This window comes from Cygnus atratus, chromosome 18 (genome assembly GCF_013377495.2).
Source record: "Cygnus atratus isolate AKBS03 ecotype Queensland, Australia chromosome 18, CAtr_DNAZoo_HiC_assembly, whole genome shotgun sequence".
Classification (NCBI taxonomy): Eukaryota; Metazoa; Chordata; class Aves; order Anseriformes; family Anatidae; genus Cygnus; species Cygnus atratus.
In genome coordinates this window covers 5,423,170-5,445,758 of record NC_066379.1, presented here as the reverse complement: position 1 = coordinate 5,445,758, position 22,589 = coordinate 5,423,170, and the positions used below count along the sequence as shown (strand labels likewise).

Below are 22,589 nucleotides of genomic sequence, written 5' to 3'. Positions count from 1 at the left end.
CCAGGTGTACCCTTAAAGGGACACCCGGCGGGTGCCCGCTCGCCCCTCGGCCACGCGGGCTCTGCCACCCGCTCCCCCTGGGACCAGCAGGACGCAAAGTGCAGCAGGGCGCTGCGGGAGGAGAAAGTGCCACAGTGACAGCGCAGGGAGATGTGTGCCAGAGGCTAACAGGATCCAAAGCAAGGCGTGCAGGAGTGAGTGTATTCCCATGGATACACATTATTCTGTATTATTTAATTTCACTTTTTTTTTTTTCTTCCCTTTGAGGGAGCTTCCTGGCATCCTCACCTCTGCCAGAGCCCGGTCCCTGAGCAGTGCAGGGGTTGTGCCCAGCAGGGAGACCTCGGCACAGCACTGCTGGCACCTGCCGGCCTGTGAAGTGGCAGGTAGGGGTGCTCATGGCTGCTGCAGCCCCTTGTCCCCTCCCTCCGCGGTGACAAGGGCTGTGCCACATCCCAGCAGCCAGCCAGCGCCACATCCCAGCCTTGCATCTTTCCATCTCATCCAGCTCCTGCTGTTGGCTTGTGCCACCGCGTGCAGCCACCGCTCCTTAGAGCCGGACACTCCTGGCCTGCTCCTTCCGACATCTGGGTGCACGTCGGCGGGTCTGTACCCCAAAACACAACAAAGATTTCATCGGGGCAATCAGCCCCAGCTCAGACAGCTGCTGGGGTCTGCTGCCTGGAGGTGACTGCGCTGCCATGCACCTCACCCCTCCACCTTGTTTTTTACAGCTCAGTTTTACGGTAAATCTCCCAGCCTTCCAGTCCAAGCCTTATCTACTTGCCCTCGTGGGCGTATTATCGCTGTGTGCACACTCCCAGCCTGCAAAACATTGGCAGGCCAGCCTTAACCTGCAACAGTTTTGCAACCTCTGCATACGTCGTGGCTTTGCATTCACCTGCTGCAGCCAGGGCTCTCACTGCCAGCTGGCAGCAGGGCAGAGCCCCTTCCATACCGTGGGCGAGCTCAGAGTCAGCACCCCAGGCTGCAGGGACTTGGGGTCCGTCACAATTTGCTGCACCCCACAGCACACCTTCAGCCAAGACAAGCAGCAGCTTCCAAAACATTTATTTTGGCTGCATCAAATTCTGGACAAGTATTAAAAGCTGAGAGAGGAGCACGACGTGACCTTTTTCTGGCTGGGTCTGCGCGAGGCCAGCACCCCCGTTGCACCCCACCAGCTCATCCACCTCTGCTTAAACCAGACCACAAAGCCCTTCAGGACAGAGTCCTGAGCAATGGCAGAGCGTGGGTGCTTCCACACAAGCTCTTCTGCTTGCTAGAGGGTTTTAGGGAGAGAGGAACTTACCGGGAGCTGGGAACAGGCAGCCCCAATGGCAGGAACATGCTGATTTTTGGGTGGGGTTATTTAAAACATGAGAATGGGGTTGTACTAAGGGTGTTACGAGGCAGAGCACAGAGTCACAGAATAACAGAATATCCTGAGTTGGAAGGGACCCGTAAGGATCATCGAGTCCAACTCTTAAGAAAGCAGAAAATAAAAAAAAAAATAAAGCAGAAAGAAAGCAGAGAAGAAAAAAAAAAAAGAAAGAAAAAGCAGAGCAGAAAGCACAGTGCCTGCAGCCTGGGTACAGCACAGGCTGCGGCAGGGTGCCAGGCCACCACCACGTCTGCCCCAGCCCCGCCAGCTCTGCAGCTCTGCCTTTAATCGTTTATCCACAGCAGGCGAGGGCTGTCTGTGCGAGGGGAAGGAGACCGAGGTCCACGCGCTTGGGTAGCTGTTAGGAGAGATTATCTTCCAAAACGTCTCCCTCGTACGTGTTTACCACCTGCGTGTCGCACTCTTCCCTCCCCACAGCACCCGAGAAGGGAAGGAGATCCGAAGGAGACCCAGGGCAGGGGAAGGGCTGCACTTCCCTGCTGCACCCCGCTGAGCTCCCCAGCTCCGCAGCAGCTGGCTGACACACCGAGCTCCTCCCTATAAAGACAGGACAGCGCCACCACCGTCGCTCAGAGCGTGTTTAATCAGACTCATCTCTTTCACAGGACCGCTGAAATGAAAGCTGGCACGGTCCTGAACTGCAGCACCGATAAGGGAAGGAGATGCAGGTTGGTTTAACCTTATTTTTCATAAACAGGCAAAAGGAGAACCGTGATCCTTCCGGAGAAGCCAGGCGGGACATTTCTGGGGGACTCTGTTCTGCCTCTGCTCCTCATCAGCTCTGCTACAGAACCAGTAGCAAGACTGCAGCCTGGATTTATTTTCCATCGTGCTCTCAAATAGCCTTCTTCCCATGCGGCTGCCAGCACCGACTGCCTGTTGCCCTCAGCTGCACGCTTCCCAGCACTGCCAGCAAAGTGGAACTCGGAGCCAAGGGACCGGGATTTTGTTGTCTCCCTCTAGAGGTGCAGACTTCTCCGGCCCACGGAGCTGTGTGAAGGCAGGGAAGGCAGCAGCCCCACCTGCCGGGCCTGCTTGCAGCGGGCACCGGGGCGACGAGGCGGCTAGTAAATGCCGTAGGTGGGCTCCTTGGTGTCCCGGTACCTGTCCAGGTACCTCAGAGGCTGGTGGCGCGGGAACTTGACCTGTGGAGGATGGTAAACGGGCGGCCGCACAAATTCGAACACGGGCTCTCTCATATCTGCAAAGGGACCACGCAGACCGTCAGTAAGACGGCCCAGCCTCGAACCCCACGCCCTCCCCGTGAGATATGAGACCAGGGCTGCTCAAGCAAGCCCCGGTGAAGGCTCTCTTGACGTTATGTTAAAATGCTCGTTCAGAATGGCCTTTTAGAGGTTGTTCCCTCAGCCTACTGTTAGTCTGGAGGAAGATGGCTCAGTAATACCAGGTAACAGAGCTTTGACAGCCAGAACCAAGCAAGAGCTTACAGCGAGAGCTCATTCACCGACGGTGTGCGACACGCACAGGGGCACACCCCAGCCCCCGACCGGCCCCGTGCAGCACTCCCCCACGCTGCAGCTCTTACTGAGAAGCTGATGGAAGACCCAAGTAACGGAGCTGTCCCACTGACACTGGAAGAACGCCAGCCCCGCTGGGGTCATGCTGTCCTCGTGCTTCCTGTAGAAGTCAAACGTGCTAAAGGTCCGCATCTTGAGGCTGTGGCTGGAACGAGACACGAGCACGAGAGCTGAGGTGAAGCTTGCTTCCTGCAGCACCCCGATAGCTCGCAACTTCCCCACATCATCCCAGAGTCTACACAATAAACGTGCAAAAGGCAGTCACCAAAGGAAAACCTCCGAGCTTCTCCAGCTCTGCACAAACCTCCGCCCTAGGCAGGGCGAGCCACTTTCTTAACAGCCCGGTTTAAAGCAACAGGACCCCGCGGTGCTTGCAGGGCTGGGGTTGGGGCTTCAGGTGGCACACAAGGTCAAAGCAGCTCGGAACAACCCCACGGACTGGAAGGAATTGCTCTGCTACAGCAGCACTAAGCACGTGGTCATAACAAGCGGTAACAGCTCAGCCAAAGGAAGAGTGAAACCGCCCAGTGGAAGCCCAAATTACCACGGCGTCGGCCGAACGTCCTCGCTGAAATCTATGGGGCGTTCTTGCTTGAAGAGGAGGAAGATGAAGCGATGGTAGCCAGTTCCCATGGCGGGGAAGGGGGGCAAGTAGTGGCAGATCTCCTTGCCCGCCTTGATGTCGTTGCCTGGGATGTTTGTCCTGGACACAAACAAATTTAATTCATTAAATACCCATTCGTTCCCCTCCTTTACGACCAGCAGTTTCAGCCAGGATTGCAGGTCACCCTGAGCCACACACTGACGTGACTGACAAGTGAATAGACAGTACGGGCTCATTTCACTGGAAGAAAAACCATGTCCTGCGATTTGAACGCCAAACAGCAGTAACGTCTGGAACTACGTCTGGAACTACTGCATTTTCAGCAGGACCCAGAACAGAGGGTTAAAGAAGCTAATGGCAGGAGCATCAGGGAAAGTCAAGGACCACAAAAACACGATGCCAAGCTGCAAGAAGCAGCTCTGATGTCAATACTCACACCAGCCAGTGGAGGTACTCCGCGTCAGTCTCTCTCAAATGTCCATCTGCAAACGCACACACGAAGACACCTTAGTGACAACTCCATGTCTGCATCAACCCCAAAGCGACAACGCCCGGATCCTCATGAAAAGGACATCTCAGGTGGCGTTGGGTCAGTTGCTTCACTTCTCTGTGCCCTGGTTTCCCAGTGCCAGCTAACCTACCTCCCTGGACAGACTGCCAAGGAAGAGGAGAGCTTGGGGGTAAACAAATGACTGGAGTCAGGGGACTGCCTGCTCCATACCATGACTTAAGTCCTGTTGCATCACTGTCCCATCTCTCAGCTGCTAGGCGTGGGGAGGCTACAAACCCTCCTGTGCAGGCAATCCATTGAGGTAACACTCGGTGCCCTGCAAACATCCGTTTATTGTCTCACAAGTGAGAGGAGGGCACAGAAATACTCAGAAAACAGAACTCGTGGTTTCTTTGAGCGCGTAGTCCCTCAAAGCAAGGAAATTCTAATTCCCTTCCAGTCTTTGAAGTGGTTTTCTGCACCTGGAGCTTAGGGGACAGGCCCTGCTTAGCAGCTGTCACATCACCTCTGACTGCGCAGCCAGAAGAAACAGGAGCTAAACAAAAGCAGAGTGCTACAACCCAATTTAAACACCTTTTTAAGAACCTTGAACTCACCTGGATTTGTGAGCAACAAAGTCCAGAGGGAGCCTTTATCTGCCTCGTATGACACTTCAGGGGGATTGGAAGCCTAAACATAAAGCCAATGGAAATCACTTGAAGAACAGGTTCCATTAAGATCAGGTCACGATTTCTAACCCACAGAACGTGAATTTGTCATGGGCACGGTCATGCCAGAGTAACCCAGCTCCACCTGGAGAGCCCCACGAGTGTTAAGAGCCATCAGCCTGTCAATAGACAACGATCTCATTGCACACCTCTGTCTTTATCCCATCCAAAAACCTTATTTCCTTCACCCCAGAAGAAATACCCTGATAAAAGAACCCTTCCAGAATGGACGGTGCCAATCAGAAGCACCTGACAGAAAGAAACAGGCTTCCCACGGGGCCAGGGTTGCTCCCACAACCCTCGCACACCTCTGTCGGAGTCACCATGTTCCCGTAGTACACCGGCACGAGGTGCTCATCTTCCTGGCTGTACTCCACTCTCAGGCTAACCCAGGGGGTGAAGGTGCCCTTCTGGAACAAGTCGCGGAATATCCCATAATACTCTGCCAGGCGCTGCCTGTGGAACGGGCCGCTGGTCTTCTCCCACTCTGCTCTGACCTCGTCGAGGGGGATGAGTGCTGCGGAGAGAGAGAAACGCTGCAGGAGCTGCTGGGAGAGGGAGCAGCTGGGTCGGGGAGCAGCGGGGCACAGACCAGTCCGGAGCCGTGCTGCTCTTTCCATCTCGGCGTTTTGGTGGTTCTGCTTCAGGATCTTTTTTCTTTCCTTATATTCCTTCAACAGCTCCCCATGTGGCAGGCTGATGTCAGTCTTTTGCTCTTTGAAGAGGGGTGAAAAAATCATGCGTGTGAAAGATCTGAATACCCGCCCCCAAAAGCCCCCCGCGATATGCTCAGAAAGTGGAAGAAAGAGACACAAAACTGCAGCTATCAGTCGCTTGATTCCACCACCTCTGTCCTCCCTCTGCACCTCCACGCTTCTGCTTTCTCCTCCTGCCCAGCTCCTTGCGTGTCCAGATCCTGGAGTGTGCCAGCTGGCGAGCAGGTCTGGGGTCCTCAGCAGACCACCCCAACTACATTACCTGCTGCCCGTGGTTTAAAGGGCTGTTTTTTGGTTTGCTTTCTTGGATACTATTGGGCTTTCAAGAAATCCCTTCTCTACTCCATTCCATGCGTTTCAGCAGGTCCTGCCCAGCCTCTCTCCTTCTAGGAAATGGTTACCTATCTCCGTGCTCTGCAAAAGGGCCAACCTCATACCAAGACATTTCATCACATCTTTACTGACCAGCTTTTGGGGCCAACCCACCACGGCCCCAAAAACAGACAGCGCCCCCGACTTTCAGCTTCAGTGGAGCCCTTCCCGCGAGTACCTGGCTCGGGGCTGGCGTACTGCCGGTAGGTCTTCCACCACCGGGCCTTCCTGCCCTCCTTCTCCGCCTGCCTGAAGTACCGAGTGAAGCTGCGGTATTTCTCCAGCGCCTCCAAGTTGCCGGCATCGATCTCCTCGTTCGGCATCGGGCCCAGCGGGGCCGCCCGCCTGCAGAGAGCAGCTGAAGAGGGAAAAGCTTTAGAAACGGAGCTTTAGGAACGGAGCTTTAGGAACGGAGCTTTAGGAACGGAGCCCGAGGAGGGGCGAGGGGCCGCAGGGAGGCCCCGGGGCCGCAGCAGGCCGCATGCCGCCCCCCCCGGCCTCCCGGACCCGCCCCCCCCGGGCCTGCCCGCGGCCCGCCCCCCCCGGGGACACCGTGCCCCGAGGCCGCCCCCAGCCCCGTGCCCGTGCCCGTCGCCGTCTCACCGGCGGTGCCGAAGGCCCGGGCTCCCCGCAGGGCCGCGCTCAGCAGGGGCGCCGCCATGATGCGCGCCGCCCTCAGGGGAAGGGCCCCGTTGCCACGGCAACCACGGCTGCGCCGCGCGGGGCCCGCCGTGCAAGGCCCCCCCCGCCCGTTGCCATAGCAACGGGGCTGCCCCGCGCGGCGCCTGACTCGAACTTTCTCCCATCCCCTCAGCGTTGGGGTCCCCCCGGGTGCCAGCCCCAAACCCCAGGGATCATCCCCCTCCTTCCCCTCACGTTAGCCACGAGGCCAAAAAAGAAAAAACCCTGAGGGACGGAGGCCTGACCTGCTGTGGGAAAGGACTTCAGGCTCTGCTCGGAAACGTTTTTTAATTAAAAGTCAGCATTATGTCTTCAAAGCGGCGTTATTTATTGTTTGTTCCCTCATCCCCCGTTTGCCCGGCCCAGCGGTCTGCTCAGGGGACACAGCCAGCTCCTCAGGCTGACAGAGGCGACGTGTTGTAGGATGCTTTTGTCAGGGTCTCCAGGAAGAACCGCTCGTCCTCCAGGAAATCGCGGTCCTGAGAAGAGAGGGGCAAGGCTCAGCGAGCGGACCTCAAGGAGCCGTCCCTGCCTGGCTCCGGAGCTGGCAGGGCAGCAGGGGGCTGGCAGGAGGGGAGGAGGACATCACAAAACCAGAGTGCAGTAGAGCAGGCAGGGGTAGGGCGAAGAATGGCAACGCCACCGAGCCAGGGGTGCTATGGAGGAACCCGAGACAAGAAGCAAGGATCCACTTGTCTGCTTCTGGGATCGCTCCTCTGGGTGCCCACGGCTTCTACAAGCCCTCCCAGCCCAGCCCAGCGACGATTTTAGCAGACACCCGTCCTGTGGCTTCACGCAGCCCTGCTCCCTGCCTGCTGGCTTGAAGCCCCTTCCAGCCCCCTCACCTGCTGGGCCCTGTGCTTCAGCAGCAGCAGTTTGGCGTAGAGCTCTGCGGGGCCGGCCGTGCCTGCACTCCTGTGCTCGGGGAATGCCCTAGCAGGAGGTGGAAAGCCTGCAACGAGAGCCCGAGGGTGCAGCCCTGCCGCTGTTAGAGGAAGGCAGATGGAGGAAACGAAGCATCCCTTCTTTGCTGCCTTAAAGTCTCCATAATGGAGTCATCCTCAATCTCTGAGCACAAATGGGTTTTAGCCCACCTGCCTCTTTCCTTCCCGACCCCTTCTGCTCCCTCTTGGCATTGCCCTGGCTCACAGAGCTCAACTGAGCTCCTTAAGAGGATATGGGGCCAGCACCAACTCAGATCTGATGTTTGTGTACAGGGGAGCTGAAACAGCCCCCAAGAGTACCCCAAGACTCCCAAGATGTGAAATAAAAGCGCAGCTGCCCCTCCCATCAGCCTTACTCAGCATGCCGGAGAGGCCCTTGGTGGGGGCACCGAGGTCCTGGTCTGTGGGCAGCAGCAGCGTGGGGTTGGTGGGCAGCTCCTCGCGCAGCTGCTCGAGCTGCCTCCTCTGGTGAGCCATGCTCAGCCGCTCCTGCCCCAGCCCCAGGAAAGAAGGAGAGAGGTTGGCGGCAAAGGTTCAGGCCCTTGGTATGGTAGCCCCAGTCCAAGAAGGGAAGGTGAGGGGGGGTTACCCGGTGCAGACGCTGTTCCTGCTGCTTCAGCTGCTCCAGATGCTGCTGCATGACCTGCAGTCGGGTCTGGTGCTCGGACTCCAGCCTGCACGCCTCCCGCAGGGCTTGCTCCCCTTCCTCGTACTTCTGGGATGAGAGCTGCAAGGAACAGAGGACGGGGAGGATGGGGACAGGGTCCCTCGCTGCCCTGGCACAGGGCTCCTTGCTTTGTGCATTCCCTCATTCCCCTCCCAGGACAGGACTAGGATGCACGACCTCAGGAGGGGTGTGATGCCCCAGCTTTGCTGCCAGCCCATGTGCAGCTGTGAAACGCAGCTCGCGTGCTCCACTGACCTTGTTTATGCTTTTGAACTCCTCCTCCCGCTGCCGGATGCGCAGCGCGGCCCCTTTCACCTTCTCCTTCTCCAGCCCCAGCTCGTGCCAGGCCTCGTCCAGCAGCTCTCTGTCCCTCGCCAGCTGCTCCTCCTTGGCCTTCAGCTCACGGCCCCGTATCTTCAGCTCTGCCTGCTCCTGGGATGGGTATGGGGGCAACCGATGTGTTACCAGACCTGTCCTGGACACTGTCTCCTGTCTTTCCAAGTGATAGGAGAGGTCTGCTCCTGCTGAGCAACTTGTGGGCACCAGGCCTGGGTTGCAGAGCAACACCAAGCAGTGCCCTCATCCACCTCTCCTTTGGGACCAAGGACTGGCAGGGCTGGGACTGTGTACACGCACACACACAGCTTCTCTAGAAGGGAAGGAGCCCCTCCCCTCAGCACGTCGCACACCCTAAAACATGCTCAAGGTGTGTCAGTTTGTCAGCAGTGGAAATATCCAGCTAAATAGTTATTTATTACCACGGTGGTAGCCCTGAGAAACGCAGCTCTGACACACCGTGCGATATCCCCTCTGAACAGCCCCAGGAGGAAGCAGAACTGGCTCTGGACACATCCCCATGGCGTGGTGAGGCTTGGCTTAACCCATCACGGCTGCTTCCTCTCACCTGACATGGATCTTACAGCAGAGGAGGCTGAGCCTGGCCTGGCTGCCCCAACTCCTCCCAGGCAAAGGGGAGAGGCAGACGGGACTGACTGATGTCAATCTGTGTCAACACCTACAACCAGCTGGCAAGGGCTGCCCCTGGAAGAGCCCGATTCTCACCACCAGACCCAGTGGGATGCCTCCACCCTAAACACCTGAACCCAGCTGTGAACCTCTCCCCGTGACCCTGTGGGGGAGCCCAGCTGCCTGCCAGGCAGCGCTGGGTGCTGCAGGAAGGGGCTCTGGGGCCGTACCTTGGCCAGGCTCATGATGGTGCCCTCTCTCTGGGAGTCCATCTGCAGGGCTCGGTCTATATCACGCTCCATCCGCTCCTTGCTCAGCTGCTGCTGGGTGTGGAATTCGGCCCACTCCACTGCCAGCTTCCGGCGCTCCTCTGAGCACTTCTGCATCACCAACTTCTGCTCCTCCAGCAAAGCGCTCTGGAGAGCATCGAAAGGGGGAGAGAGACGGCACTAAGTCCCCCAGCCACAGGATTTTCTCCTTTAACCCATCCCTGCCACTAAACCCCACGTAACATCTACATGTAACATCAGCCAAGCACCCGTCTCTTTCATCCACCACACACCACGGTGCAGCCCCAAGCAGACTCGTGAGATGTGAAAAGCACCCGGAGATGTCTGCCCCGTCTCACCTTCGCCCTCTCCAGCTCTGCTCGCTCCATGGAGAGCTGCTGGGTCATCACTCGCCGCTGCTCCTCCAGTGAGTGCTGCAGCGATTCCACCTTGGATTGCTCTGCTGTCGCCCTCCATCGCTCCTGGTCCAGGCACAGAGGAGAGACAGATGCCATTCGCAGGCTCCAGACCAAGGATCTCCAACGGGAGAGTAATCATTCTCCCCATACCCAGAGGGCACGACATGCACTCACCTGCTCCAGCAGCCGAGTCTGCTCGCTCAGCCTGGCCTCCATTTTGGCGATCACCTCCTGGAGTCGGCTCCGCTCCTCCTCCATGTCCCTCTGCTGCTGTGACAGCCTGTCCTGGAGCACTGGGGAGAGGCAGCAGCAGCGCTGTGAGCTGAGGTGTCCAACAACCAAGGCAGGCAAGAGTTTTTCCAGCCTGGGCTCCCACCCTCTGGCTGCGTCAGGACAACACTCCTTTTTCTGGGTGCAGGGACCCCGCAGCCATTTCAGCCCAGGAGAAGGGCAGACGTACCCCTGAGCTGCTCGTCCCGCTGCCGTGCCCCCATGGCCAGCTCCTGGGAGGTGGTGTGGTGCGTGGCCTCCACCTTGTGCGAGAGGTTATGCAGGTCGCTGGAGAACTTCTCCATCTGCTCAATGACACCATTCAGAGACCTGCGGAGAGGAGCACTTGTGGGACATGCTTCATCGCACTGCGGTGGAGAAGGGCATTTGTGGCTGGTTTCTGGCCCAAGGCTGGTTTCCTGTAGGACAGGGAACAGAGCGGCCAGGGCTCAGCGTGGGGATATGACAGCGGTCATCGGTACCTGGTGTGCGAAGTGGCGCTGGTCACCGCATCGATCTCCTGGTCTTTGAGCCGCTTCAGCCGCTGGAGCTGCTCTTCGTGGTCTTTGCGCATCTCCTGAACAGACGACCTGCAGGGCACGGAGGAAGGAGCCCATGAGTGGCTGCTGCAAACTGGTGCTCCCTGTGACAGGCACCGTGGCAAAGACTTCATTATGGGGCTGAGCTGGGGCATCCCACTGACAGCATTCACATCTGGGATGGGCTACATCTGGGGGTCGTGGGTCACTTTGCTGAAAACTGTTCTCTCTCATAAACTATGTAGACAACAGTGACTTCGGGACCTGAATAAAAGGTATTTGGGGGAGATAAAATGCTTGGATCTCCTTTCAAAATACAATGCATTCACTCTGAAATGATACCTACTGCCAGATCTCCCTCTGCCCATCTACGAAGCAAATCCCATTCCAAAGGCCACCAAGCTGCCCCCAACCCAGTGCTTCTGGAGCCTGCTTTTTCATTTCGCTGTGTCCCCAAACCATTCCCCAGACAGGGGGAGACTAGACTAGCACCGTGTGCACACCACGCTCACCTCTGCAGCTCTCGCAGCCGCTCCAGCTCCCGTGCGCTCTGCTGCTCCAGCGTGGCCACACGCTGCTGGTGCTGTGCCACCAGCTCTGCCCGGGCCCGCTCTGCGTCCTGGCTCTGTGACAGCAGCTGGGCCGCCAGCTGCTCCTTCTCCTGCCGCAGCCTCTCCTCTCGCTGCCCGTAAGTCTCCTCCACCACCTTCATCTGGCTCCTGGCCGGAGACCCACAAGGGGGTCACAGTGAGGAAGAAATGCTGCTTTCACGGCATTACCTGGTGCCCTCCACCCAAAGTGCACATGGGGATTTAGCGAGCAGATTGGTGTCACTGTGCGCAGGGAAACTGAGGCACGGGTCACTTTGCTCACTCTGGTCTGAGCCCTCAACTCTCCCACTCCCGCCCAGTGAGGTGCCCTGGTTGGGGACATGCTGGCAATGGGACCGCTCCCTCCTCCTATCACCCACGGGACAGGGCTGGTGAGAGCAGACCCTCACCTTGGCCCACCTGTGGGGACCCACCTGGCCAAAACTGATGCGGCTTTGTGCTTGCTCACCTCAGGGACAGATTTGGGAAGCAGCCCAGCCCTCCCACACCAGGGGAGGACAGGACTACAGGCAAGGTTACAACAGAGGGGACAGCTGTGGGCAAGAGCCCGGTACCTGTGTGCTCTCTCAAGGAGATCCAGGTCCTCCTGGTGCCGCTGCTTGAGACTCTCCAGCAACAGCTTGTGCTGCGTCCGCTCCAGCTCCAGCATCCGGACCTGGGGGGCACCCAGGGGAGAAGGTCCTGGTGCTGCCCTGGGTACGGAGTTCCCAAAGCACCACCTGGCAGCGGCAGGCATCCCCAGACTGGGAGGTTTCTCCTCTCTCCCCTGCCATCCTGATGCCATTTGGAGCAGATATGGCTCCTTTCCTCCCCCAAGGACCACATTTTTTTTTTTTTTTTATTTGTGCCCCCCCAGGTGAGGCAATGGGGCTCACCTGACTCTCCAGCTCCACCACACGGGCCTGGGTGCTGAGCAGTGTCGCCTGATAGCCCGTCACATCCTGATAGACCTGCGCTGAGGGAGCCCCCAGCCTCCTCTCGTGCAGCGAGCCCTGGGCTGGGGACTCAGCCTGTGGAGATGGAGAGAGAAGACCAAGACCCTTCAGGATCAGCAGCTTTGCAGCGTGGCCATCAGTTCCCGAGGGAAAGAACATGGCCTCACCTGCAGCTGCGGGGCAGCCTGAAGGGGTGCCCCGGGGGTGGTAACCTGCAGAGACACACAGATGCTCTCAGGGAGGTAAACCCTGGCTCTGGGAAGAATCCATCCCCAGTGATCCCTCTTCTACCCTTCTCCAGCCCAACACTGCTGCTGACCTGGGTCTCCTCTCCCCAGGTAACGCTTAGCAGCGCCTACCCAAACACAAGCACGCCAGGCTCTTCTTTGCTGGGGGCAGAGTGTTTGGGTGCTGGTGAGTCCGCAGGGCTGACTCATGAGCACTGCCTTGATCCTGCACCTCTAGATACGGTCCCAGCAGACCTACCTGAGCAAGTGGGGCAGGGCCCAGCACCTCCTGCTTTGCTGGGGATGCTGCTGCAGGGCCTGAAAGTATAACAAATTCATCTTTTGGACATGGCAATGGAAACCATCCCCTTCCAGAAGGACGAGGGTCCAAGTCTCTCGGGCAGAGAAGAGTCCTGCTCTGCTCCAGCAGCTGACCATGGGGACAGCTGGGCTGCCCAAACTGGGTCATGCTCCTGCCCAAACTGACCCACCACGTGAAACACACCGTTGGCGCTGGCGTCTCTTGGGGGATCTCCCTTTGCAGGCTCCGACGGGTGAGCTGAAGCTTGTGTCGCAGTGCTGAGCCAGGGGACCGGGTGCCTGCGTGGGCACAGACACGTGCGAATGATGCACAGCAGTGTCACAGCTCGGGGAAGAGGTGCTTGGGTGTTATTTTTTAAAGTTTAAAGCTTGGCTGTTCCACTTCGAGCAAATAACCAGCCAAAGGTCCTTCAGAGCTGCCTTCCCTCCCTGTTACGGGGTCTCAGACCAAACTGACCACTGCTGGCCACTGGCCCTCCCCTTTCCCCCCTCTCACTTAGCTGCTTTCTGCAGGACCCCTCTCCCAGGATGCCTGAAACACGAAGGAAGCCTTACCCAGAGCTGTCTGCACCCGCTGCCTTGTCCTGCAGGGCAGCTGCCTGCGGTGGTGGTGGTGCTCCTGCGTTGGTGGTTGGCTGGCTGCAAGCGAAAAGCATCATATGTAGCAGAACTGAGGAGACGATGAAAACCCAGATCCTTTTCCCCAGTGCCTCACCGGTGAAAGCCTCTGTCCCACCCACCTGTGGCAGGATTCAGCCTTTTGGTGGCAAGCGGAGCAAAGACACCCCAAAACCTCTATCATCTGTGTTCCTCCTCACTGCATCCAACCACTTCCCCTGGGCTGCACATCCCTGCCCGAAACACATCTGTTTGTCTGCACATTGCCTTGGAGTCCCACTTGAATGGCACAAGTCTAAGTCTGTGCAAAACCCAAACTGGAAGAGGTGGTTTGCCTGGAACTGAGAGGAACAAAGGGGATGTCCGGGCAGGAACGAGGAGCACAGGGTGGGCCCTGGGGATGTGCTGATCCAGGACAGCTCCAAAGGACCCAGGGCAGCATGTGAAATCTTGGCTGCAACTGGAAGAAGAAGGGCCCAGAGGTGGGATAGGCAGTGAGCTGGATCAGTGGGAGAAGGTCCTGCATTATTACCCCAACGTGAGACGAGAAAGCACTTAAAATTAATTCCTTAAATCCAAGCCAAGGCTTTCTGAGGTCCTGCTGGAGCAGCTACGCATGGAACAAACAGGAGATGCTGATCGTGCCCTTACCTGGAGGGAGGGTGGGGGTCTGTTTTTTTGCTCGGGGTCTCCAAGGGCGCAGCACTTCTCTCCTGGGCCTTTGCCTGTGCCTGGGCTTTCTTGCGAGACAAAGCAGCACTCAGCCAGTTCTCCTCTTCCACATGGGTGGATTTAGGGGCTTCTTCCTCCATGGCCGGGAGCTGGCAGGAGCTCACCACAGGACTGGCCTTAGCTGGAGATGGTGGCTCCGAATCCAGAAAGTCCTCATCCTTCAGGCCCAGCCAGTCACCCCCAGCCCTGCTGGCCCGCACGGGGCTCTGGCTGGCTGCAGGAGGAGGTTTGGAGCGTGAGTCCAGTTTTGGTTCGCTGACGTTCTCAGATGAAAACCTGCCATAAGGAGAGGGAGTTGCATGCCTGCCTGCAAGGGTACCCTGCCAGCGTGGCTGGTAGTTGGAGCTACAGAAGCGCACGGAGCACAATACCTCACAGACTGCCTCCTTGACGGCCGGCCCTCGGGCGCAGAGGCCACCGTGGGCTGGTAGGCTCCAAAGACAAACTCCTCCTCGTCCCAGCCCTCTTCCTTCTCTGTTCAGACAAGCAGCCTTGAGTCAGTGCCCAGAGGAACAGCCAGCTGCAAAGACACCAGCCCTCCTCCTCCTCCTCCCCTGCAATTCCCACTGGGATCACACAGCTAGAAATATCCTCCCCAGAAACCTACAAGCAACACGCTTCCCACTGCTGCTGGGAAAAGGATCTTTATTAGGAATCGGCCCACGTCCAAACGTGACTGAGTTACTCAGTAGATTACCAATCATTACCTGAACTGCAGCAACTGTGTAAACGCTCTCAGTCTGCCTCCAGGCCACATAAACATTTTGCATTAGCCACCATCCCCTTGGGGCTGACAGAAAGCTCATTAGCAACCCTACTCACCACTGCAAAAAGGGTATTTGTCCTGCAAGGGCGTTAGAAATCCACCTCGCTATTCTGAGCCAACACCGTCACCTCTTTGGACCATCCCAGCACCCCTGGCTGTGCTCACCTGGCTGCTTTTGGTATTTCTTATCCAGTTTGAACTCCTTGCACTCTCCTGTGCCCGGCCGCTCCAGGATTTTAGCGACGGAGCCTCTTCCCAGTAACTCATCCAGCTTGGAGCGGGCTGGATGCACCTCCTCCCTGTTAAGGACAGAGCAGCAGATGGGTTTCTTCAAGAGGCAGGGCCGTCCCAGAACACACAGCCTTGCCAGGGCGTTCTGACTCTTCTCTGAAATGAGGCTGCTCCTGCTCCTTTCTGGGACCCAAGGACAGAAGCTTTGAAGTTCTCCAGCATCCCCCACCCGCTTTTCAGCAGCTGCCACTGAGTGTGGAGGCACCATCTCACATCCAAGCCGTCCCCAGCTTTATTCCCACTGCATTTTCATTGCCCACGAATGTCACCTTACTCTTCTGCCTTCTTTCCCCGCTTCTGGTCTCCTTTTGGGCTGTTACCAAATCCCAGTGCATCCATCAGGTCATCACCATCATCTTCAAATGTGAGCTCCTCCCTCCTCCAGACTGGGGCTGCCGCGTGAAGGGGTGTCTGGGGTGGGGGTGGCTCTGGGGGTGGGATCATGGACAGTAGGAAGTTTGATCAGGGTTTAAAAAAAAAAAACCAAACACACAGAAAATACAGGAAATCAAAGCAGCCCTGTCTACTCTTTTCTCTAAGTCACTTTTAAATAGTGCTTCTCTGCGACCAAAGCCCACAGTGAATGACGACGTGGCAATGCACTCCTTCCCGGTCTGTGGCCACACATCTATTGATGGGACAACGCTGGGTTTTGTGAACATGGGGTTTCTGGCTAACACCAGATTTTTAGCTTTGCAAGTTTCTAATCAGATAATTCTGCCTCCCCACAAATGAGTCCTTACTTCACAAGTGCGCCCTAGAACTTGCCTTAACCTACCAGGGGCTGTTTGTGTCCCTCTCTGCAGCAAAGCAGATTTATTGGGGTGCAGGGGGATTCTAGGGGACTATCAGATCCATTAACATCCCTACTGCAGGAACAAGAGGGATGGTGCCTAAACACAGCCACTGTACGCCTGGATCCAACCCAGAGGTGCCCTGAACAGGCTTTGGCTCGGGCTGGAAATGCTCACAGCCACCTCAGCTCTGCCCCAGTAAACTTGTTCTCATTTGGCAAGGCACGAAACAGGTTGAACAAGGTCATGTGTAAGATCTGAACCTCCGTTCCCAGAAAGGAAAGGTCAGTGCTGTAACCAATGGCACACTGGAAATATCGAGCCCTCGGTGAGCTGTACTACAATTCACCCCGCCACAAAGCTGCTCTATAACTGACCGTGCTGGTTAACACCAGATGGGACTAGGTGGCTTTCAATTTCATCAGTTTGGACCTCACACAAACCAGTCCAGGTTGCTGATTTGAATACAAAAAGGATGTGTTGAGCATGCCTACTTACCTTTGTCTTTGCTCGGTTCTGTTTTTTTCTCAGGGACACTTTCACAGCCTCTTGGAGCTGGCTTCTTGGGAGCATCCTGCTCCTCATCAGATAAAAGCCCAGCTAAAGGATCGTCTAAATCTGGGAATCACCCCATAAGGTCAGGAAAGGAGAATAATATCAGCAACAACGAAACAAACAAACAAAAACCAACAAACCCAACCCTATTTAGAAGAACAATTCTGCACTAAGCCATGCACTACCCCCACCAGGAGCACATGGGACAGGAAACCAGTTTTGCCCAAAGCCACAACTGCAGATTCTGCAAGGATACCCTACAGTATTCCTGAATTTTAAACATTCAGTGACTATATTTCTGTTCATTTTTTCCGCATTTTCTTTCTCCTAGAAGAAGATAACCCAAGATGTGGGTGCTTGAACACTTGGACACTGTTCAGGCAAAGAAAAAAGGGAGAAGAAAGCCCTCTCGTCAGCTTCATCTAAAGCCCACTGGGCTTAGTGATTTTAACTGTGGTTTAACCAAGATCTGACTTGGACAATCAGATCTCATCTGTACGAGGAAACCTCTTCTCCAACCTCCCCTTTTGGAAGTTGGATGGGATCCCTCTCTGATACAAAAGTGTCTGAGTGTAACAGACAGTCATTGAAAAACAAAGCACACAGGAAAACACAATTACAAAGAGATGCCCTCAGGAATCACGTTCCAGTCCTGGAGAAGGCCTAAAAGCTCTCCCGTTCCCACCTTACATATGGGAACTCCAGCAGCAGAGACTGGCACTGTATTTTTTTTTCCTCTGGTCACCTCTGTGGGATTAGATCTGCACCAGAACCATAGGAGTGAAGGGCTCTGTATCTCATTAACCAGCCAAGCCTCCAGTTTACAGCAGAGGCCAGCTATGGGCAAAGGGCAAGGACAGAGTTCCCAGTTGCCGCCAGGCATCTATGAGCTGAAGTGAAGCGAGATCCTACCTTCAAAGTTAAATTTCTTATACGGTCGGGAAGCAGGTGGGGATGAGAGCGGCTTCTTTTCCGTCAGAGGTTCAGACTCTCCTAGAAAGAGAGACCACAGCTCACTCAGACAGGGCACTGCAGACACAGGTGCCCCTACCCTATCCCAGGCGAAGGTCACTTTTCTTGCAGCAGCCCCCTAAAAGCACATGTTGTGACAGACAGTGCCCCTGTGACCCTATGGGGTGGGAACATCTCTAGAGGAGCCTCCTTGCAGAAAAGAAGAAAAGTGCCTCAGGAGGGGGACAGTTTGGGGACCAGTGTATCTTAAATGCAACCCCTCTGGCTCTCCTTCCAGGCTGATCAAGCAGATCCCACTAGAAATACTTTGCAAGGCACCGGGGAGCTACTAAATGGCATTTGGCAGGCAGCTGCAGCATGGCTGTTGTCACTACTGATGTTAGGGATATTATCACAGCACAACAAGAGGCTGGCACAGGGATCTCCCAAGGGACGACGCACAGCCAGAGTAATGCTCTGTCTGTGACAGCCCCCAAAAGGGACCAGAAGAAAAGAATTTGGGGAACAAATACACTTTTTATTCGCTATCTAGCATCTAAATACCCCATGCTAGTTTGCAATCAGGCTGTGAAAAGAAGAGCAGAGCTTCCTTTTTACCTTTCTCAGGAGCTGGCACCTTCCCTGAAGTTTTTACTGCTCCTTCAGAGGAGTCACATTTCCCAGGGCCTTTTGTGGCTGCCTTCCCAGGCCCAGAACTGGGTTTTGATATTCCCAGGAGATCAGCTTCCATGTCATCCATGTCCTGGAAAGCAACAGGACGAGGATGGGAGGAGGGTGAGTGATCACCAGGCCATCACAAGGACCGTGCCTCAGGGAAGCGGGCAGGGTGGCTGGTGCTGGGGCTGAGATGATGGGTACTTGTGCACTTACCTTCAGGGTTTGCAGCACAGCTTGTGGGTCTGCATCGGAGACACTGGATCCCTGCATGCCAGAGAGGGGAGAGATCAGACAGACAGGCTTCAGAAACTCCTCACCCCAGAAGAAGCAGCCTGGTGTTCAGGACCCCCATCATCTGCATCTACCAGAGACCAGGGTAAATTGCTCCAACACTCAGAGCCCTGGTTCTCCTCACTTTATGAGAACACATGCTTAATTCCTTCTGTTGCATTCCTTATTGGAAGTCCCCTGTGCCTTGAATCCTTTGCTCACATCCTGCTGTCCCTGGGAGAAGTGTCAGGAACGTTGCTTTGGGTTAGGGTCCACCTCGTCCAAGGCACCTGGAAGCCCTCCTCCCATCATCCACCCACACCCCTGTCCCATCTTCCCCACCCTGCAGAGGGGTCACCTCTTCAGCCAAACTTCAAGGTTCCTCCCTGATATCCCACTGCTGACTTGGACGGGGCAATGCTAGGGGCAAACTTGGCCCAGCTCACCTCCAGCCCTCAGGATACCCGTTCTCTCAAAGTTTTGGGCTCACCTCTGCAGCTTCCACATCCTCTGCAGGGAGTTTGCTGAAGAAATCATCCTCTGGAAAGGACCTGTGACACAAGTCTAGGGGTTAGCAGCACATGGGAGCTGGGGAAAAAGGCTAAAAACAGCACTAGGAATAAAGAAATAGTGCTGGGACTGCTACATTTAAGCAAGTAATGGAGATTTACAGAAGATGTACAGGCCTTGGGGGCACTCAGCTCTTGCTGGAAAGCTTCAGGCTCTGGGTTCCCAGCTCTCAAAGCCATCACAGATAACTCCTTCCCACGTAATCGCTACTAGGGCAGGGAGTGAGGTGGAGACAAGGACAGGGCAGGTCAGAAGGACGTGGGGAGCGCAGGGAGCTCTCCAAACGGGAGAGGCTGTGTTTGAAAGGTACTCACTTCTTGCCGGCCTGCAAGCTGGTGCCCCGGGCTCTCCCACTGCTGACAACGGCCGGCTGGGAAGGTCTAGTAGATTTAACAGGGGCTTCGTCTGAAAATAAGTCAGGGAAAGATTAGGGTGACAGACACAGGCACTCCAAAGGGGAATTTGCTGTTCCCTAATGGGCCAAAGAGGCTTTGAAGTGGATATGCTTCACTCTGCCACCCCCCCCCAAGCCAATGTCCAACCCTATTCAATGGCCTCTGGGAAGCCACACTCTCAGCCCTGCTCCCTGCTTCATCCCCCCTCACAACTGGAGCTCCCTTGGAGAGGAATGGCTCTTGCACCAGCACCTCCTGCTCCCAGGAAGGAACAGTATGAGGATGCTGCCCTTCCAGCTGCAGAAAAGGTGCACTTTACCATCATATCCCAGGAGGTCACCCAGCACATCATCAATGGAACCTAGAACGAGACAAATTAAAGGAGCTGAGGCGGGTGGGCTCACCAAGCAAGTGTAGAAAAGCTCCCTATTTCATTATGACTTGCTCTTCTGAAATCCCCCAAAATAAAGGCTTGATTTCAAGCATCATCAGGCCCTCCTTGCCAGCCTAGAGAGAATTGCCGGGACCATGACTTGGTCCAATATTTCATAGATGATTTAGCTTCACTTAGCCAAAAATGCTATTTTTTTCTTTATCAAGTGCGCCAGCTGCTTTCCATTCAGATAGTCGCTGGCCACAAGCAGCACTTAATCTGTGAGCTCCACAGTATCTAAGAGCCCCTGGGCAACCAAAAAGCACCGCAGTATTCAGGCCTACAAGAGGCTTCTAAACAAGGACTTGGGGAGCAGCTGGGGGGAAGAACTAAAATAAATGCTTTTGTTCTTCTCTAGAAGAACGTAAGTTCTTCTTGGAAGTCTCCAAGAAAGGGAATTTATTATCACAATAAGTAAATCCACTCAATCTGAGAGGCAGGTGACCATCACTGGTTCAGGAAGAGCATAATATAGTGAGCAGTAGCTTTCAGACATGGCTCATAAATTATTTCGGTAGCCATGACTGCTGCCTGATCCTAGCGTCCCCCATCTGCTCTGTTCCATGTATTCTTAGCAGATCAAAGCACCTATGGACAGTGAAAGGAAAACACAAACGCGTACATACCTCTTAAACTTTTCTTGGACTTTGCAGCCTATAGAGAAAGACAAATTCCCTCATTACAAAACAAAGCAGATCCGGCCTGGATTTTCCCAAAAAAACCACTAAAGCCATAGGCAAGTTGCTCCAGAGAACCCCATATGCAGTAGTGAAGCCCTCCTCCTGCCCATGCTATTTGGGAAATGGCACACGAAATGCTGGGAACTGCAGATATTTACAACTTCTGAGAGAGCCCAGCGAGCACGCAAGCTGGGCAGAAGCCTCTAGCCCCTGGGACCACTGCTGCCTCCATACAGAGGTGCCAGAGCATCGAATTTGGATTTCCCAGGCCTGTGTTGTGCCGTATCACACTCACCATCGCAGAATTTCTGCCTTCCCTTGCTGTGACAGGTCTGGTTATACGTTCATCCAAGCTGCACCTCACAGGGGGTCTAACACCACTGCTCACATCTACACCAACCTCCTACCTGCAGCAAGAAAAAGATTTATTGATTTGCTTTTAAAGCTAGCTGTTCCTCTGTTAAACAGACTTCCCTTCTACAGCCTGCCAGACTGCCTCTGTGCCGCTCAGACCTCTCTAATCCACTTAAAACAAGTCTTAATATGAGTTAAATAAAAAATGAAAAAATCCCCTGGGCAGTTTTGAGCTCCTGCAGCAATTTGCACAGGGAACGTCCCACCAACACCACGGAGATGCTCTGCAAAATAACCTGAGCGAGCCTGCCCATCCATTGAGCTCAGGGGGCGACTCCTGCCCCATCCACGATCCAGGCGACCACCCCTGGGGCTCGGGGGCTGGCGAGGGCAGAAGGACAGGAGCCCTCTCCCCTCTGGGCGAGGGGCACTGGGGGGGCTCCACCGGGACGGGCAGCCAACCCCAATTAACCCGGGCTGAAAACAGAGCGGTCCCGGTGTGAGCGGGACGAGGGGAGCCCGCAGGTCTCACACCAGGACCCCCCCCCCCCCCCCCCCAGACACCTCCTTGCCCCCCGGTGCCGCGGCACCCGCTGCCCGCCCGACGTCCAGCGCCCCGCTCCCCGGGCCCGCACCGCGCCGGGCGCCTCAGGCCGGGGGAGGCCGCAGGCCCCGGCCCGGCCCTTCCCCTCACGGGGCGCTGGGAAGCGCAGTCTCCGCCGGGCTCAGGCAGCGAACTACAGCTCCCAGCAGCTCCAGCAGCTCCCAGAAGCCGGGAGCGGGCGGCTGAAGGCCCCCCCCGGGTCTTTCTCCGCCGCTTGGAGCGGCGGGAGGCAGCGGGATGGGGCAGGGAGGGTCCAAATCTGCAGCCCAGCTCCAGTCCTTCCAACGCTTGGCTGATAAAAGGGACAATCTCCTACCTGGAGCCCCCCTTCGAGGCGCTCAGGAACCGGTTCAAAGCCCCAGTTACAAGCTGGCCAATGTAAGGGGGTGGGTAGCTGGGGAATCGCCTCAAGCAGCGATGTTTAAGGTTGTTTCAAGAGCACAGACCTCACGTAAGGGTGGCAGCCACTGCCTTCAAGCTTAGTAGGATGAAAATACAGGCTGGATCCACAAACGTCAAGGAGAAGCTGTGACTACCCCCCTTTAGCAGTGCTCTTTCTGTTAGAGCTGCTCCTTGCAGCCTAGGACAGTTTGCTAGCTGAACTACAAGTAGTGACCATGGAGAGGCAAGATTAAGCAATCTAACGCCAGCAGTCAGCACAGCAAGGTGTGCTGGTACTGCTAAAATCAACTAATGGGTAACAGTAGAAATTTAGGTTTTTTTGTTTTGTTTTTAAAAAAGGTTAATTTCTCACTCTTACCAAAGCTGGGGCCAGGACAAAGCCAGCCCTACTCCTGAGGCTGCTCCAGCCTTGTTAGTTTCTACTCAAGTTACTTCCAGAAAAACCATGGGGAAATGCCCTTGAAATCTTACATCCTGCAGACCCATACACCAGTGATTTTCACCAATTGTAGTGCCAGTCTGTGTGCAAACACAGGCTCCTTCTGAAGATTTCACCCAATGCTGCAGTTTTAGGAGTATACCACTCAGATCAGACTGAAAACCATACTCAGCTTGTTTCAACACTCTTAAAGAGGAACCACATAGTATACAAGTGTTATCATTTGACGCTGAAATCACTTAAATGTGAGCAGCATTTTTGGAAATGGTGCCATTATATTTTGTTAAAAGATGGAGAAGTCCTAACCAGGATGCAGGGCCAGTTGACAGAGTTGAAATACTGTCTGCTGACCAAG

General features: G+C 55.7%; 2 protein-coding genes across 6 annotated transcripts; both read right to left on the bottom strand.

The window, feature by feature from the left end:
- Positions 1–1,965: 1,965 nt before the first annotated feature.
- Positions 1,966–6,575, bottom strand: MRPL38 (mitochondrial ribosomal protein L38). 2 transcript variants are annotated; one of them, XM_035558937.2, is made up of 9 exons: positions 6,457–6,566; positions 6,032–6,211; positions 5,358–5,480; positions 5,074–5,282; positions 4,655–4,727; positions 3,984–4,029; positions 3,488–3,646; positions 2,952–3,088; positions 1,966–2,606 (listed from the first exon to the last, which is right to left on the bottom strand). In XM_035558937.2, exons 1-9 carry the CDS (start codon positions 6,512–6,514, stop codon positions 2,470–2,472), a joined length of 1,122 nt encoding a protein of 373 aa, XP_035414830.1. In that variant the 5' UTR covers positions 6,515–6,566; the 3' UTR covers positions 1,966–2,469. The 2 variants fall into 2 exon arrangements, with proteins under 2 accessions (XP_035414830.1, XP_035414827.1); XM_035558934.1 differs by having other exon boundaries at positions 5,074–5,480; positions 6,457–6,575.
- A 229-nt stretch (positions 6,576–6,804) lies between these two features.
- FBF1 (Fas binding factor 1) lies at positions 6,805–21,497 on the bottom strand. 4 transcript variants are annotated; one of them, XM_050714327.1, is made up of 32 exons: positions 21,425–21,463; positions 21,086–21,266; positions 20,731–20,842; positions 20,382–20,409; positions 19,642–19,683; positions 19,242–19,332; positions 18,848–18,908; positions 18,301–18,351; positions 18,028–18,172; positions 17,371–17,451; positions 16,402–16,521; positions 15,384–15,537; positions 14,984–15,117; positions 14,424–14,526; positions 13,972–14,328; positions 13,258–13,341; positions 12,887–12,981; positions 12,641–12,699; positions 12,322–12,366; positions 12,095–12,229; positions 11,774–11,874; positions 11,121–11,327; positions 10,552–10,659; positions 10,260–10,399; positions 9,974–10,092; positions 9,740–9,862; positions 9,342–9,527; positions 8,401–8,577; positions 8,068–8,205; positions 7,835–7,967; positions 7,380–7,486; positions 6,807–7,013 (listed from the first exon to the last, which is right to left on the bottom strand). In XM_050714327.1, the coding sequence occupies exons 3-32, from the start codon at positions 20,731–20,733 to the stop codon at positions 6,930–6,932; spliced, it is 3,411 nt and encodes a 1,136-aa protein (XP_050570284.1). In that variant the 5' UTR covers positions 20,734–20,842; positions 21,086–21,266; positions 21,425–21,463; the 3' UTR covers positions 6,807–6,929. The 4 variants fall into 4 exon arrangements, with proteins under 4 accessions (XP_035414824.1, XP_050570284.1, XP_035414826.1 ...); XM_035558931.2 differs by lacking the exon at positions 21,086–21,266 and having other exon boundaries at positions 6,805–7,013; positions 21,425–21,497; XM_035558933.2 differs by lacking the exon at positions 21,086–21,266 and having other exon boundaries at positions 21,354–21,473.
- Between the last annotated feature and the right edge of the window lie 1,092 nt (positions 21,498–22,589).